The sequence below is a fragment of the Mesoplodon bidens genome (assembly GCF_964165515.1).
Source record: "Mesoplodon bidens genome assembly, chromosome: 3".
Lineage (NCBI taxonomy): Eukaryota > Metazoa > Chordata > Mammalia > Artiodactyla > Ziphiidae > Mesoplodon > Mesoplodon bidens.
In genome coordinates this window covers 167,923,092-167,940,710 of record NC_138178.1, presented here as the reverse complement: position 1 = coordinate 167,940,710, position 17,619 = coordinate 167,923,092, and the positions used below count along the sequence as shown (strand labels likewise).

At 39.8% G+C, this 17,619-nt stretch overlaps 1 protein-coding gene across 3 annotated transcripts in view; it reads right to left on the bottom strand.

Moving 5' to 3' along the window:
- Window positions 1–17,619, bottom strand: part of UNC79 (unc-79 homolog, NALCN channel complex subunit) — a gene marked incomplete at its 3' end in the record, with an annotated part of 212,806 nt that overhangs the window by 51,238 nt on the left and 143,949 nt on the right. For 2 of the 3 annotated variants that reach the window (XM_081228621.1, XM_081228622.1), the window contains 5 exons: window positions 14,410–14,526; window positions 11,750–11,833; window positions 7,752–7,854; window positions 4,259–4,399; window positions 1,150–1,188 (listed from right to left, as the gene is read on the bottom strand). In XM_081228621.1, the coding sequence (XP_081084747.1) occupies window positions 1,150–1,188; window positions 4,259–4,399; window positions 7,752–7,854; window positions 11,750–11,833; window positions 14,410–14,526 (484 nt within the window). The remainder of the gene's footprint in view (window positions 1–1,149; window positions 1,189–4,258; window positions 4,400–7,751; window positions 7,855–11,749; window positions 11,834–14,409; window positions 14,527–17,619) is intronic. The other variant, XM_081228623.1, reaches the window with a different exon arrangement.

Here is a 17,619-nt window from a genome sequence, read left to right as displayed (position 1 = left end):
TTATCCCCAAACTGACTTAGAGTCTGAATAGAATCCTAGGAGGCTTCCCCCCCAGATTGAGAAGCTTATTCTAAAATTTATATGGAAATGTAAAGAATCTAGAATATCCAAATCAACCTTCTTTAAAAGGATGACCAAAGTTGGAGAATTCACAATGACTTCAAGACTTACTATACGGCTACAGTAATCAAGACAGTGTGGTGCCAGCACAAGGATCAACATATAGATCAGTGAAACAGGATAGAGAGCCTAGAAATAGACTGAACCTAATACGGTTATTTGATTTTAACAGACACCAAAGTGATCCAATGGGGAAAGGGAAAGTCTTTTTTTTTTAATGGTGCTGAAATAACTAAGGTATTCACATGGATAAAATGGAACTTCAACCCCTACCTCACACCATACATAAAAATTAATTAGAGATGGATCATGTAAATGCTAAATATAAATGCTAAAACCATAAAACTTCTATTGGGAGACATTGGAAAATATATTTTTCACTTAAGGATAGGCAAAGGTTCCTTAGACAAATGATAAGAAGGAATAATCATAAGTTGTTTTAAAATTTTAAAACATTAGACTTCATCTAAATTAAAAACCTCTCATCAGAGCTTCCCTGGTGGCCCAGTGGTTAAGAATCCACCTGCCAATGCAGGGGATATGGGTTCGAGCCCCGGTCCGGGAAAATCCCACATGCCACGGAGCCACTAAGCCCGTGGGCTGCAACTACTGAGCGTGCGCTCTAGAGCCCATGAGCCACAACTACTGAGCCCGCGTGCCAAAACTACTGAAGCCTGTGCGCCTAGAGCCCGTGCTCCACAACAAGAGAAGCCACCGCAATGAGAAGCCCACGCCCCGCAACAAAGAGTAGCCCCCGCTTGCCGCAACTAGAGAAAACCCAAGCGCAGCAACGAAGACCCAACACAGCCAAATAAATAAATAAATTTATCTTAAAAAAAAGTATTTGTTGACTGAAATGAGTGAATGCAGGATTGAAGGTGTGAACAGAAAATGAACGAGTTCTCTCTGGAGCTGCAACTGAACCTAACCATATTCCTCCCGTGGTAAATGCTCTAGTGTTTTATAAATGGATGAACATGCACAGGGGACAAAAAGAAAGTGAGATTTGAGCTCATTTTAGGACCTTACCTTTCTGCTTGATTAGAAAAAGTTGTGCTGGATGCCAATCTAGGAAATAAAGGAAACAGAGTCACATGAGTATCTTAGGTTTTCATGATGAAATGCATGAGTACTGTATGCTGCATTGCAGCTCCCATTTAGATGGGGGACATGTAAAACCATTGACAATTCCTTTGACCAGGGACAGGGGATCCACTCAGGGGTCAATCTCCAGGGTTCAATTTAATCTAGTTTCTGAAATCTGCTTTCTGCATCATATCAGATATTTCCATGGAGATGCATACAGTTGAGCTAGTTGAATAGCACCCAGTCAATCTACAAACATGTCCTTTGCAGCCAGTTTAGACAGATAACAGAACAGTATTTGACCCAGCCCATCCCCATATTAACTCAACTCAAAATTCATTTCTTTGTATACAACCTCTGAAACCTCACCGCAAACAAACCACAAACTGTAAAAGCCTCTGTAAGATAGCAAAATAGGTAATGGGTATTTGTCAGCTAATTGTTGGGTTGAAATGACATATTGAAAAGAGAGATGTATTAGGTTAAGTAATCAATATATAACATGTAATTTTTGAAAAATGTAATTATATGGTTCTATATGCATGGAAATATTCTAGATGTATAGAAAGAAAAAGAATGTAATAAATTCGTGGGTTTAGAAAAACATGTCTTGATCAGTGAGATACTGAAGAAACAAACAAGGAGAATGCTAAAAATTTATTTACTTAAGACCACAACAGTGAATCGAGTCAAGAATGCATTTGGACAGGAATAGAGGGTCCAGCACCAGTAACACCAGACACGATTCCCAGTTTCTTTGGTTATGGTCTCTCTCATACTAATGACACTACAATGAATAGATAAGCACTGGCAAATGAAATCAACAGTAATTAAGGGTGCAGCCAATGTAATCTTGAAGGCTGCATCCAGAAAAAGGGGTGGGTAAATTTTAAGAGAGATCTAAGTAGAGAGCAAAATATGAAATCATATGGAAAGGCTTGGGTGATAAATGAAAGGGATGTGCTGAACTTACACACTCTTAGAACACGCTGGAAATAGTCCCTGTGGGACTAGAATAAACTTAAGTGTTCGTAAATCCACATTGCCTCACCTGGAATTGAGGTATGCAAGGAAACCCTGAATCAGGTGACTACTGAATCTGCTTTCTTGGTAGGTTTGGTTGCCAAGAATTGGGCAGCTTGCTTTAATGCTCTCCCTGTCTCTTGCTAGTCTGCCCAAGGGAGGTACAGATTTAACGATTTTTATATGTAAGTATGTAAAAATGTATCTCTATTGTTTTTCCTTTGCTTTTCTTCAAAGCTTGTTTGTTTCCATCCTAAGAATTGGCAATGCTTGAACGTGATTTATTCTCCCTTATGTTAAAACAAAAACAAAATAAAAACCCCTCTAGGTATCTATTACAACTTAGATCAGCTATTTCAAGGAGATGGTAACAGACCAGAACAATAATTCTGTCTGTTCTAAAACTGAAAGTATTGATAGTAGGAATCGAGCCCTTGCCTTAATAAAAAACTTTCAATTTCACAAGTATTGCTGATAGCTGGTATAACATTTATTCCACATTTATTATGATTAGGTTAAAATCAAGAGCTTAATTCATCTTTTCTTATCTCTCTATCTCCCTGTGTTCATCACTTACTTTATACATTGGCTATTTCTAAGTCTTAGAGGTGGAATAGTTATACCAAGTCTGACTGCATACTCCTAAGGATACACACACCTAAGGATACTACAGAAAAATCTGGGGAAGGGGGATAAGGGGGTCACATACTTCTGGGGTTGAGGGGTTTTTAATGCTTCCCTGTTTGTCTTTAACTTGAAATCATCATTTTTTTCATTAAAAAGACTAAATTTTAGCTCCATCAAGATTCATTCTCTTTCCTCCATCAAATACCAGGCATTTGCAGAATCCAGTTTTTTTCTCCAACCTCCTCCAAAGACACCTTCCCTAAGAAATCATTTCCATCTTGAACTCCCATAGCACTCACCACACATATCACTCATGAATACAGCTTGTAATCATGTCCCATCTTTTATGGCTACTCAGTTACTCCACACATCACTGTCCTCTTCAACAACTAAGCCATAAAGCACTTGAGGGCAAGAGCTAGGTGTAATGCCTGCAATCTAAAGCACCTAGCTCTGTGCTAGCACAGATTGGAAACTTAATATATTCACGAGGAGTTAACTCAGTCCTCTCCTATACGTTGTGTATGCTAGGACTACAATTTGTTACTGAATTTGAACTTTACTTATATCCGTGAAGTACATCACTTTTCTTCTAATGTCCTATCTACTAAATGGAATTTTCTTAACATGAAAATTCTCAAAGCAGCTAAGTTTTAATCAGTCAGGCTGAAGGCTCTGTTCCCAAAATGTGTGCATCTTTCCTTTTTCTGAGTCAAAAGTATAAAACTACTATACTTCCATTTATCCCTTCACATGACAATGCTGCAAGTTGCATAATTGAGTGAGCCACCCTAAGATTACAAGTGCCTAGAGAACCCATCTTAAAACAGGTAAAGAGAGGGACTTCCTTGGTGGCACAGTGGTTAGGACTCCACGCTCCCAATGCAGGGAGCCTGGCTTCGATCCCTGGTCGGGGAAGTAGATCCCACATGCATGCCACAACTAAGAGTTTGCATGACACAACTAAGGAGGCTGCCTGCAGCAACAAAGACCAGGTACAACCAAATAAATAAATGAATATATATTTTTTTAAAAAACAGGTAAAGAGAGATAATAATATCTAAAAGTTACAAAGTGTTTAGTGTGAATTATGCACAGTTCTGAGCACTGTAACATACCTTGGCTCACATAGTATTTAATAGAGAACAACAAACAGCAGGGTTTTCTTAGTGCAGTATCCTCTAGCTCCACTCTGACGTTGTGACTCATGACCCTACATGGCTGTAGAATTCAACCAAAAGTTTGGTACATTCAGTTTGTGAAATCAGTCTGAGTTGATCCCACACATATCAAGCATCTGTAAGGTTACAAAATGTTTCACTTTTGAACTGGCAGTTTTTATTTAAGGATAGAGATTGAGTAAGGCTCCTTCCTACCAAACAAAACAGAAGCTGACATTCACCTTCCCACAGACTGCATGATATCCAGCAACAACGGGGCTGCCAAGTCTGGGCTTAAGTGAATGAATGTGGAGAGGACCACAATGGCCAGCCCAAGGGTTTCCTCATCATACTCTTCAAGAATGGCCCCGCAGTCATGGCATCTGCAAAGAAAACAGAGGAATGCTTTCCATGAAAGCCGACAGTGGTTTCAAGGTGTAAGTTCATGCAGCCATTTTTGGTGAGTCTTGGAAAAGTCCCCAAAAGGAGGTCAGCGGTCCCATTCTAACAATAAATAGGAAACTCCAGCACCACCATCACCTTAGACACAGAAATAACACACACGGCAGAGATCAGGAAGGTCCCGCTGATCACTGAAAATGGTCTTTCAACTCATTACTATCTGGCCTTTACACGAATTAGTGCTCCCTTTTACAATGAGAACCAATTGGACTAATAGTTTGAAGCTTCTGGTTGAAGGATTTTCTGCATGTGAAATTATTGCTGGGGATAGTCACTAACTAGATATTTTTTTCATTTGTTGAAATTAAAAGTGAAAAATGTCTACCCCAAAATGGAAGCCTTCCCAATCTTTCAGATTTAAAAACATCCTATTAATAAAGACGTAGACACAGAGAATGTACTTGAGGACACGGGGGCAGGGAAGGGGAAGCTGGGGAGGAGTGATAGTGGCATGGACATATACACACCACGGAATGTAAACTAGATAGCTAGTGGGAAGCAGCAGTACAGCACAGGGAGATCAGCTCAGTGCTTTGCGATGACCTAGAGCGGTGGGTTACGGAGGGTAGGAGGGAGGCTCAAGAGGGAAGGGGTATGGGGATATATGTGTGCATATGGCTGATTCACTTCGGTGTACAACAGAATCTAACACAGCATTATGGAGCAATTATACTCCATAAAGATCTATTGAAAAAAGAAATAAAACAAAAATAAATAAAAATTTAAAAATCCCATTTGTGGGTGAGAGACAGAATAGTATAGTCAATAGACTAGAAAGAAAGTAGAAAGCCTAGGGAGTCTGGATCAAGTCTCTTCTCTACCCGTCATTCAGATCAGTTTATGGACTCACCACGCCCACTGAGAGTGCAGTCTGTAAAAACACAACGGTCCCTGCTCTTAAGGAACTTCCAGCTTACTGCTCTTTGTAGTATCTAATGTGGGTTCAACTGACGTCATCTCAACCAAAGCGGAGCTCTTTTTCTCAGTGGCCGCTGAACAGCTTTATATATACAGTGAAGGGAAAAGCGAGGGACGCAGTGCTAAAATGGCTACTGTGACCTTTCCATCTGAAAACTTCCTGATATACACATATATACCACTCCTTACAAACTTCCTGATATACACATATACCACTCCTTACAAATTTCCTGATATACACATATACCACTCCTTACAAACTTCCTGATATACACATATACCACTCCTTACAAACTTCCTGATATACACATATACCACTCCTTACAAACTTCCTGATATACACATATACCACTCCTTACAAACTTCCTGATATACACATATACCACTCCTTACAAACTTCCTGATATACACATATACCACTCCTTACAAACTTCCTGATATACACATATACCACTCCTTACAAACTTCCTGATATACACATATACCACTCCTTACAAACTTCCTGATATACACATATACCACTCCTTACAAACCTCCTGATATACACATATACCACTCCTTACAAACCTCCTGATATACACATATACCACTCCTTACAAACCTCCTGATATACACATATACCACTCCTTACAAACTTCCTGATATACACATATACCACTCCTTACAAACTTCCTGATATACACATATACCACTCCTTACAAACTTCCTGATATACACATATACCACTCCTTACAAACTTCCTGATATACACATATACCACTCCTTACAAACTTCCTGATATACACATATACCACTCTTTACAAACCTCCTGATATACACATATACCACTCCTTACAAACCTCCTGATATACACATATACCACTCCTTACAAACTTCCTGATATACACATATACCACTCCTTACAAACTTCCTGATATACATATATACCACTCCTTACAAACTTCCTGATACACATATATACCACTCCTTACAAACTTCCTGATATACATATATACCACTCCTTACAAACTTCCTGATACACATATATACCACTCCTTACAAACTTCCTGATATACATATATATCATTCCTTACAAACGGACTTTTAAAAAAAATATAGGATTCACACTTGGAACTAAAAACGAAGATAAACGGAGTACACACAAAGGCAACCGGGAAGACAACTAGGAAATATCGAGACTTGGAGGAGGACACAAAATGAGAAAATTATACCAAAGAAAGAGCTAAGAAGAGCCCTCCACAAGCAACTAGGTGCTCCCCATGTGGACATGGTAAGGAGCTGTTCAAGACAGGCCTTTCACTTCTTCAGTAATGATGGCCAGCTGTGGCCAGCTGCATGGATCCTCATACCAGCCCCTTCCACCTCACCTTTCTCTCCTTTTATCACAAGCCTACTCAATTTCTCACATGGGTCACCTTTACCAGGAAGCCTCCCCGGCCCAAGGGATCTCTCCAAACTTGAAATTGTACAAGTCTTATCCTTTATCATATTCACTGAACAGCATTTATGTGCAATGTATAGGGAGCTCAGAGTATAAAGTACAGAAGAAAGGGTACTAGTCCCTAAGGAACTCACAATCTATTACAGAACATGTGTGTATAAACACCTAATGATTAAAATACAGCATGATAAGTGGTAGAATAGAGAGATGTATCAAATACTACGGAAACTTGGAGAATGGCATGATGCATTCTGCCTTGTGAAATCAAGGAAACGTGGCCTCAGGCTGGGTCTTGATGCATGAATAGGAGTCCACCAGGCAGAGAAAGTACAGTGTGAAGGGCACCTATGAGATCACAGAGGAGAGAGCACATCAGGCATGCTCTGGAGAAGGTGAGGGGGCTAGGGAAGGAGTTCCTGGTGAGGAGGGGTTAAGTCCATACCTTCACAACCTAAAGGGCCTTTTACAATAAGCTAAAGCATTTGGACTTTATCCCATAATAAATCTGGGGGGATTGAAGGCTGACAAACAGAGAGGCAACGTAACCAATCTGAGATTCAGAGAATGAATTCTACCATCTGGATCATATCTCAAACTTAGTCCCACTCTTAACAATTCGAAGCTTCCGGATGAGAGATTTCATTTGTGAGAAATTATTGCTAGGAATAACCAGTAAGTGGACATTATTTGCATTCATCCAAATTAAAAAAGAAAAATGCCTTGGCATAGATGAAAGCTGCCCATACAATACTGCATTTCTAAAGTAACAAATGCTTACCAACACTTATGGCTACAGCCGTTTGAAGAACAAATTAGGACTTAAAAGCATAGCATGCCTCCTCTGATATTTTCTCACAACCATGGTGAGCAACTTCTCAAATTCTGTAAACCGTGAAGAAAATAACTGAGCTTACTTGTCTGTCATCACCGTTGGCTGCTCGTCTGTGAATTCTTCGGGTGCTGGTACAAACATACTCACAATGCTGGGTGCTGACAGCAGGCTGGATTTCGTGGCACCTGGGTAAGCAGCAAAGAAACAACTGGTGAATAAATTTGTGTGTCTGGGGGCCAGGAAAAGCCCTATTCTCCTCTTATAAATCCTCCAAAGACCACATTCACAGGGATGTAACAGGGACAGCCCAATTCCATTGTGAAAAACCGTCAAGAGTGAAATGAATTCAAGAAAGACTGATTTGTTTTGGCTTATATCATTTTAAGAGCTAGACTCCTGTGGTTCATTTTGCTTCTTGACTCTGAAAAAAAATCGGGAAGAGTTCAGGTGTGCCAACAGGGTACTAAAACAGAGAGGGAAAAAAAGTGTGTGTGTGTGATCTATTCAAGGGTATCCTTAAATGAGTTACAACCCTTAATTGCTAGGCATAAATGGAAGCCGCTCATACAATACTACATAAAATCACAAATGCATGCCAACACTAAAATGTTGCTAATTTGGAAAGGGAATCAGATCCTAGATCTCTACACACCTAAGCAAGGGGAGAAGTTTGAGCTAAGAAATATCAGGACACTTTTCTACTTTGTAAATTAATATAAGCCCCAAAGCAAAAGACTTCATTTTTCAAACTGAAATCTTTATGAATGAAATATGAAGTTTTTTTGAATGAACCATCTGGTGACTTCAGCCAATCGATATCACACAGTTTAATACTTTGGGTTTTGATGCCTTCAGAGAAATCTGAGGCAGGAATCTAGTGCTCTAGTGATGAGTAAATCTGGAGATCCAGGAGACTGTTCTCCATTAAGAAAACCACCAGCGCTAGACAGATTTTCCAGGAACTATGGAAATAAGGCACTCCAAGAAGAATACCAAAGTGACAACTCAGAATAATACCACGTTCTACAAAGTAATAACTGAGACTCTGAGTTCTTCAAACAGGAAAGAAGCCAGAAAAACCCAATGGTCATTAAAGAATCTGTTTTTCGTTAAGGAACTGCTAACTTTGTGCTGAAAAACGGAACAAAACTGTCTGGTCTTTCCTTAAATAGGAGAAAGATAATGATTCAGAGAACTGGTTTCTAAAGGAATCAACATAAAAAATTTCAGAAACCTCACCAAGTGGGCAAAGTATTTCAATCTGAGGGAGAAAAAAATGGTCTCAAAGCCTTTGATGGTTCCATACTACATAGACTCCCTTGTCTGATCAAAGGCTACAAAATCTGTTTATAAGGAGACCTTCAGACCCAAACAGCAAAGGAAATTATCTGAAAATATCTTGATGTCACTTCTGAGGATCCCAAATGGGAATCCAAATTTTGCTACTATATTTATCAGCTATCTCTGAGATAACACTCTTTCCAATTATATTATTAACAAAGATCTCCAGCTGTTTCATAAAGATGATGCTTTGAAAGGAAGCAACATATTTATTACAAACAGAAGTATCAATCGATTAATAATAGAAAAGGCAAGAACTGGGCCAAGATAAAAGAAGATACGATTGATTATTAAAACAGTAAGGTAAACTGCATGAAGTTGCTTCAAGAAACCAAAACATAGAAAGTTCAACTCCAGTACTCCACATTTCTTGAACATTGACACACCACATCTGCCAGATGCCAAAATGCCTGTGCTAAAAGTGGAAACTCAGCCCACAAGATACATGGTGATATATATATATACAGTCTTACTAGAAACATAAGCATCTAATTTTTTAAAAAACCAACAACTCTGAGTCAAGGCTTTCAGAAGATGCTTGCTAATTACTATTGCATACGTAGAAATCACAATTCAAGTCAAGAAAAGAGTGGGAATCCAAGTCATTTGGGTGGTTTCAAGCCAATCCTTACCTAATACAAATGCCGAGGAACAGAAATTTTTTTTTTTTTTTTTAAAGAAGATGTTGGGGGTAGGAGTTTATTAATTAATTAATTTATTTTTGCTGTGTTGGGTCTTCGTTTCTGTGCGAGGGCTTTCTCTAGTTGCGGCAAGCGGGGGCCACTCTTCATCGCGGTGCGCGGGCCTCTCACTATTGCAGCCTCTCTTGTTGCGGAGCACAGGCTCCAGACATGCAGGCTCAGTAGCTGTGGCTCACAGGCCTAGTTGCTCCGCGGCATGTGGGATCCTCCCAGACCAGGGCTCGAACCCGTGTCCCCTGCATTATCAGGCAGATTCTCAACCACTGTGCCACCAGGGAAGCCCAAGGAACAGATATTTTTGACAATAGCATCATGAATTTGTTTTTCCACACGACAACACAGAATGTACAAGGCAATATTTAAGACAGTCATTTATAAAAGCAGATAGGTTAAGTTATGAGACATTGGCCACCTTATGGCAACATTAGCTGAATCAATGGATTTCTAAATACTGCTTATGATAAGGGAGCAAAGAGTAATATACAAGGAGAAGGTGGGCAATGCAAAAAGGAAGCCATTGACCTCAGCCACCTTGTGCTATAGCTGAGTCACAACTAAGTCTGCAGTATTAAGGGCAGTCCCATTATCTCCCATTATCTAGGGCAACACTTCTGGTGCCACCCCTACTGGTTCCCCTACTGAATACCCAAAGTGCACTGTATGTGGAATTAGGAACAGACACAGAACGTTCTTAGAAACTTGAATAAAGAGGGGACCTCCTCCAAAGCCCAACTTCATAGCTGGGGATTTTTTTTTTTTTTTTTTGCGGTACACGGGCCTCTCACTGCTGTGGCCTCTCCCGTTGCGGAGCACAGGCTCTGGACGCGCAGGCTCAGCAGCCATGGCTCACGGGCCTAGCCGCTCCGCGGCATGTGGGATCTTCCCATACCAGGGCACGAACCCGTGTTTCCTGCATCGGCAGGCGGACTCTCAACCACTGCGCCACCAGGGAAGCCCATAGCTGGAGATTTTGACAAAAGCTTCTTCGGGAGTCTTGGAGAAAGTATACAGGTGCTGGTTTGTCTCAAATCGTAAATGCACACATCAGTCCCCTAGCTATATCAATGGACTCTTCAGGTTACCATGAAAGAGACTTTGTTCCCATTACCTCATTCCACTTTTGCTTCTATTGACTGAGTCACTAGATCATGGACAAGCACCAGAGTTTGTTCAACCACCCTGACTTCTGCTCATAAAAGCTTTTCCTAAGCCCATAAATGAGAAGAGTCTCATCTCATCGGGTACAGGGGATAAAACTGCTACTCAATGCCAAATAAATGTTAGCCAAAGCTGGAGATAACTGTCTCCTCATTCCTAAGGAAAATCAGAAGTGATATGGTCCACGATAATAGGTTTGCTTGATTTATGGGACTAGCTAAGAGATGTGGTCATAATTCATTTTTGCTTTTTGGTTGTCACAAATAATAGGTTAACCTGCTTTCTAAATTAAAAAAAAAAAGTAATGATTAACTAGATATAAGATGAATTTTAAAAATACATATTCTGATTATCTTAGCATAGATTTATCTCAGCTTGCTCCTATGATCATCATAAAGTCAAGTGTATATTTTGTTCAGTTCCGGATAGCTGAAAAGAAGCTATTCATCTATGATCTCAGTAATCTAGAAGGAACATAGATAAGCTGGGCCATGTTCAGAGAAGTAGATACAGGATGATATGGAAAACTGATACATATTAGGAGGAATACCCAATGACCCAGGGATGTGTGGTCTAGAAAAGCCTGAGGAAATAAGCAACTGGTGGCTTTCTTCAAATATCTAAAAATTACGTGAGAGAGTCTAGACTTGCTTTGTGTGGCCCCAAAGGTTAAAAATTCACTATAAGGAAGAAATTTTTGTCAGTCATGTTCAAAGATGAGATGTCGTACATTCCCAGGTCCTGGAAGCGTTTGAGCAAAGGTTGGATCCACTTCATGGAGCTGCTGAAGAAGAGATTTCAGCACCTGCTGGGTGACTAGATGATTGAAATATACGGTTTCTTTCACCCTTTCGGTCTGAGATTCTGCAACTCAGCTCACCTCTCATTCTCAGTGGCTGTCCCTCCAGGTCAGGGTTTAGGCACATTGGCACATTACACTGGCGTTTCCCAGGCTGTATCTGTTCTGTGGATAAATAGAACATTTCAGTCTTCATTGAGGTCAATTGCGCACAATTCACAGTACAAAGCACTTAACCAATAATCTCTTGGGGCCATTTTTTGGTTATTGTTACTGTTGATTATTAACATTTACAGGAAACATCCTAGATTTTAGGGTAGGGTTGCTTGGGGTTTCACTACAAACCTGCCATTCAGGTGTATGAGATGCAGCTGAAAGCAGGAGAGTATCTAAAACCATCCCCCAAAGTCCAGATTCTCTAATCCCTCCCACACAAAGGCTCAAATCCCGAATCTCTTGATATGAAATGAAAAAAATGAAAGGCTAATGTCACAGCCATGAAAGACATGTTTTATGCAAATCAATAAATACATAAGTGATCATTTGTGGCAATGACCAGATAGATCGTACAGAAAACATGTGGAGCTGGTAGCAAGGAAATGACACGCATTTGACTGAGGGCTGCAGAACAGGAATAAGGGGACAGGGGCAAACGGAGGAGTAGTGCTTCAGGAACATTTTTTTCATGTGAAAGATGACGCAAAGAAGCAAGCCATCAGATACGAATGGGTGGAGAAGAGGCAGGTATTCTCTGAGCGAGCAGGTGCATGCTGAGGCGAGTCGATCATGACCCATGCTTTAGGCTGCCTTTCTCAGTGTGTCTGCATGACCAGATTTGTTCTTTTGGAGACTAGCAAGTCACTGAATCAATGTATGTGGTATAAAGTGACATGCCACCTAACAAAGAACTCCACACCCATCAACTTTCTCTGGTCTTGGATTTGGGGAGAATTTTTATGACACTAATAAAAAAAATATTGAGATGAAGCTCTAGTAGGACTTGGTGACTAGCGAACCAACTTGGAGGATGGAAAACAAGCCCAGGAAAACTCAGACGAAAGAAATTCAGACAGCATGTAAATGGTAAGTATTAGATGATAAACCAGAGTGACAAGAACAAGGCTGAGGTTTGGTTGAAAAGTGAAAAATTCAGTTAAATGGGTTATTTGGCATCATGTAGATTTTTTTTAGATTAAAATTTGGATTAGAAATTGAGATCTATTTGCCTTTTTATAACTCTACAGAGTCAATCAAACTAAGCTGTAATTGTAGTCAGAATCTAAAAGGGATAGCTTAGGCTGAGCTTGCTACAGAGAACAGCAGCATGGTAAAGTAATCTTCAGGTCAACCTAACGAAAGATGGGCATTTAATTATCAGAGAATGAACCTAACAAAAGCTTCCATTCTCAGTTTTACATAGCATGAGCTCAGTAAAGAGAGGAACAAAGTCCTCTTCGGTGTGAACAAAAAAGCTTCATCCAAACCCAGTAAACTCTCAAGGCTGGTTATTCAATGTCTTTCTCCTTGTCTCCCTTGCCCGTTGGCTTTTGGCCATTTCATTATTCACTACCACTTATCACTAAAAAGAAGACAAAACACTAAACCTTTAAAATGTTAAGAACCTTAATAAAGGCCAGGAGAGTTGAACTTATCTGTTAAATATAGGATTGGGTATGGTGTGTAGGATTTAATTATCTAGACTAGCTCTCTTTTTTTTTGGAAGAACAGTGGGGAAAATAAGATGAAATATATGTAAATATTATGGTTATGAAAAATGAACAGTATCTCAATATTTTGGTTTTGTGGACACTGTAATTCCTGGTCATAAAGAAAGCTATTAAAATAATTTCATATAACTGTAGCCAGAAAGTATACTAACCAAGATACAAAAATAGTCCTATCCAAGTGTTGGCCCCCAGAGCGTATCACGGTAGTAAACCCTGACATTTTCAAAGTGCATGCATCTTGCAAAAAGCTTTCACATATATAACCTTGTAATCAAATGACCCATTTAATTAAAAGAGAAAAAAAGAAAAGGCAGGCCCTCAAAAGAGCAGAATCGCGGCAGTACTACTGGCTTGAGAGAGTAGTACGTGTGCAGAACGTGGTAACAAAGTTTAGAAAATGCAGAGTGATCATGTTTAAAATAGACATGTCATGGCGGTCAATTCTTACTTTAAAATTGAGGTTAGCGGCAGTTCCATCATATGAGCATGAGGGTGTGCGGCTGCAACCTGGTGACCCTGCTGACTAAAACACAGAGCTCATATTCCCAAACCTACCGGCATGACGTCACTAAGCTGACATTTGTCATTACTGTTATTACTATCAATAGTCCCTTATTTTTGATACTTCAGAGTTTATAAAACAGAGCATATTGATAATCTGGTGTTTTGTCTTATTTTCTAATTTGCACCATGAAATCATAGTTCCATTCCCTCCTTTATGCATTTATATCATTTAACCCCCAAAGAGATAGCCTAACATCTGGAATCTGGGTCTTAGAGGAAAACAAACAAGCAAACAAAAGAAAGAGTTGGACCAGCCAAGATGGAAGAACCGGTGGCTCTAGAACACTTGGAAAGTTTAAATAGACTTATTAATCACCTTAGGTTAAAGAAATTGTTTGAACGACAGAATATGAGAAAAAATCTATTCCTTCACCAGGAAGCAGAGGGGACACAGAGAAAGTGGCATTTGCTAATCTGAGAGGTAAAACAAGAAGAAAAAGCTTGACCCACCAGTGTCCCAGTTGCTGATGTTATGGGGGGCGCTAGACTGATGTTCCAGCTGTCGCTTCATTAACTGGCTCATTGTCAGAGCTCCCAGGGATCCCCTTTTCATCTGCCTATACTGAGCTATATGGAGGAAATTAGGAGATAATTACTAGGGGGAATAAATTTGCACAGCACACGAAGGCTCTACACATCCACACAGAATCTTAATTGAAACTTCATTGGCTATTCGTCATTATTTAGTAAGTTGTATGCTCCTGTCCAGATGAAAAACTAAGGCACTATGCTATTTCTGGTGCCTGTCTTCACTCGACAAAGAAAGAAACAGCGCCTATGAGCACTTATCTGTAGCCTGTAAATATTTACCCCAGTTACAACAATATGATATTTTCATTTACTTTTGAATTTATATACTCTGCCTTGTTCCCAAAAGGATTCAAGACAGATAGTACTACTTTGAATTTATAGCTTAACTTTCTTTAATGGCGCTGTGCATACATACATAGTTTCAGTTTCCATTATATCCCTCTGAGGCCCCCGTGCATGTGTGTGTGTGTGTGTGTATGTACATGCACATTTTGGAGTAGGATGACACACATCAACCCCAATTTTTAGAGAGAAATTGCAGCAAATGAAATTATGTTACTGGGAACCAACCAGCAAATGAGGTGGCCGTAAAACCCAAACATGTTGACTCCAAAGTCAATGCTGTTTTCAATCTCTGTATGAGCCTCTGCCTACTGTCGGAAAAATGTGAATTGAATAACATTCCACAAGTATATTCTAGTACACATCTTTGTTTTAAAAAACAAATAGTGGTAACATTTTTATCTTGCAATTAGGCATTGACAAATATCCCGTGATTGATAAGTCACGTACATAAGCATCTCCAAACCGGAAAATCAGTGAAAAGCACTTCTGACAACAGACTACTGAGTGAGAAAGCAACCTGCCTCCTGCCCTCCTATTCCTCCTCAAGTGCTCCCACCAATCCCTGCCACCAGCCCAGTGAGAACGGAAGAGCATCGCTAACAGGCCTTTTGTACATGATCCCAAACAACTGGATATTTGAGAACTTGTGGTTATTCACTCTCTTATAAGGACAATTTCAGAAACTGAAGCTCTAAAATACATGGTCTAGAAGGGGATGGTAGAAACCGAGATGTCTTTATGGCCCTAGAAAGCCTTACACGTTATACACAGGTTTCACAATCATGGTACCAGGGCAGCAACTTGGTGTGATGCGAAATCAATTATGACATTGTTTTTAATGTAATTAGCATGCTGTTTGATTCATGGTGGTCATGGCATGTTTAGCTACAAAATAATCAGCTGATAAACTGAGCAAAAAAGAGGGGTGTGATGAGAATTCTTGTGTCTTGGAGTCCATGTTAACTGAATTCATGGAAATGACTATGCAAACTAATGAAAACTTTGATTCTTGTGGTTGATTGGTAAATTTTGCAATTCCATGGTTCACTTGAAAGTGCAGCTCCAGGTAAAATTCAAAGGCAGAAATCTTTTAGAAAATTTAACAAATTTCAAGTAAAATTCAAAAGCAGAAATCTTTTAGAAGATCGACAAATTTAAAAATTAGCCCCATCTATCAGACAAAATCAAAGAAGGGTTAAAAACCTCTAGTGATTGATTAATTTCTCCAGTCCTCAGTAATTTTTTTTTTTTTTTTTTTTTTTGCAGTACGCGGGCCTCTCACTGCTGTGGCCTCTCCCGTTGTGGAGCACAGGCTCCGGACACGCAGGCTCAGCGGCCATGGCTCACGGGCCCAGCCGCTCCGCGGCATGTGGGATCTTCCCAGACCGGGGCACGAACCCGTGTCCCCTGCATCGGCAGGCGGACTCTCAACCAGTGCGCCACCAGGGAAGCCCCTCAGTAATTTTTAAAGACAGAAGAATTCCCTGAGAGTCAAGTCCCTTAATGTTTAGCTCAGTGTGTAAAGCACCTGGCATTATGTCTCTAAGAACACACCACCAAGAGCTATCCAATACATGCTTTAAATGGAGAGAAGGAGGAAGGTGGAAATTTAACGATGTACTATGCTGAATCCAAAAGGGCTAGATTCAATCATGACTTCAGGACCATGATTCATTGATACATTTTATTTTATGATACATGTAACTAGCACTGAAGCCAAACTGACTGAAGTCATCCTATGTCAAATTATATCCAACTTGGAATTCTAACTATAATTCACTTTTTTTCAGATGACTCATGCAAATTAGGAGGAGAAGATACACTTTCATGATTTTAGTATATGGACTTAAAAATGGGCATTTTTTCATGTTATAAAACAGATTTTTTGTGATAAAAGAAGAACAATTAGATTCAGAACGAGGCGTTCTTCTTTGCTGCCAAAAGGGCAAATAACTGTTACTTGAAAATGCTTTCTTAGAATTTCTGTAATCTCTATTATAACTGAATTTGAATTATTCTAAGGCAGTGTGGTATACTAAAAAACACCATGGGCTTGAAAAATCAAACAGACCTAGCATCAATTCCTGTCTCTATCACTTAATAGCCGTATGACTTTAGGCAAGTCACTTAGCCTCTCTGAACCTCTGTTTCTTAGTCTATTAAAACTGGGTCAATAATATCCGCCATGCAGTGCTGACGTGAGGATTTAATAAGATAGCAATGTGTGTAAGATAGCAATGTGTGTAAACCACTTAGCACAGTGCCTGGAACATGGTGTCAAATAATTGGTAGCAATTATTACTATTATGGCTGTAAATGCCCGGAGAACAAGGGGTGTCTTATTTATTCGCCTTTGATCACCAGTACCAAGCACAGTGCCTGGCACTCAGCAGACACTTAATAAATAGTTGCTGAATGAATGAAAGCATGAATAAATGAATGATGAAGATGATGATGTTGTTCCATACTACCAGTCCAGCATTTAAGTTAAGATCTTTATCTGGTTTTCAGGATCATCTTTATTTCAAAAGACTGTTAAAGGAAAATTCACTAGCACTTGAGGCAGTGGCCACATGGAACACAAAATACACCAGCATAGATGACAAGGGTTTGCAGAAGTTGCACCACTGTTTGTATCTCTGATTCCTACTGAGAATTTCCCATGCTAAAGTCTTTTAATTGACTCCACTGAGCCAGGTGGACACCCTTATTTTCACCTCAATGGAACTCAGGCTCCTCATGGGCAAAATATAGGACCCAACAAACAGGGCAGTTTCAAAATAC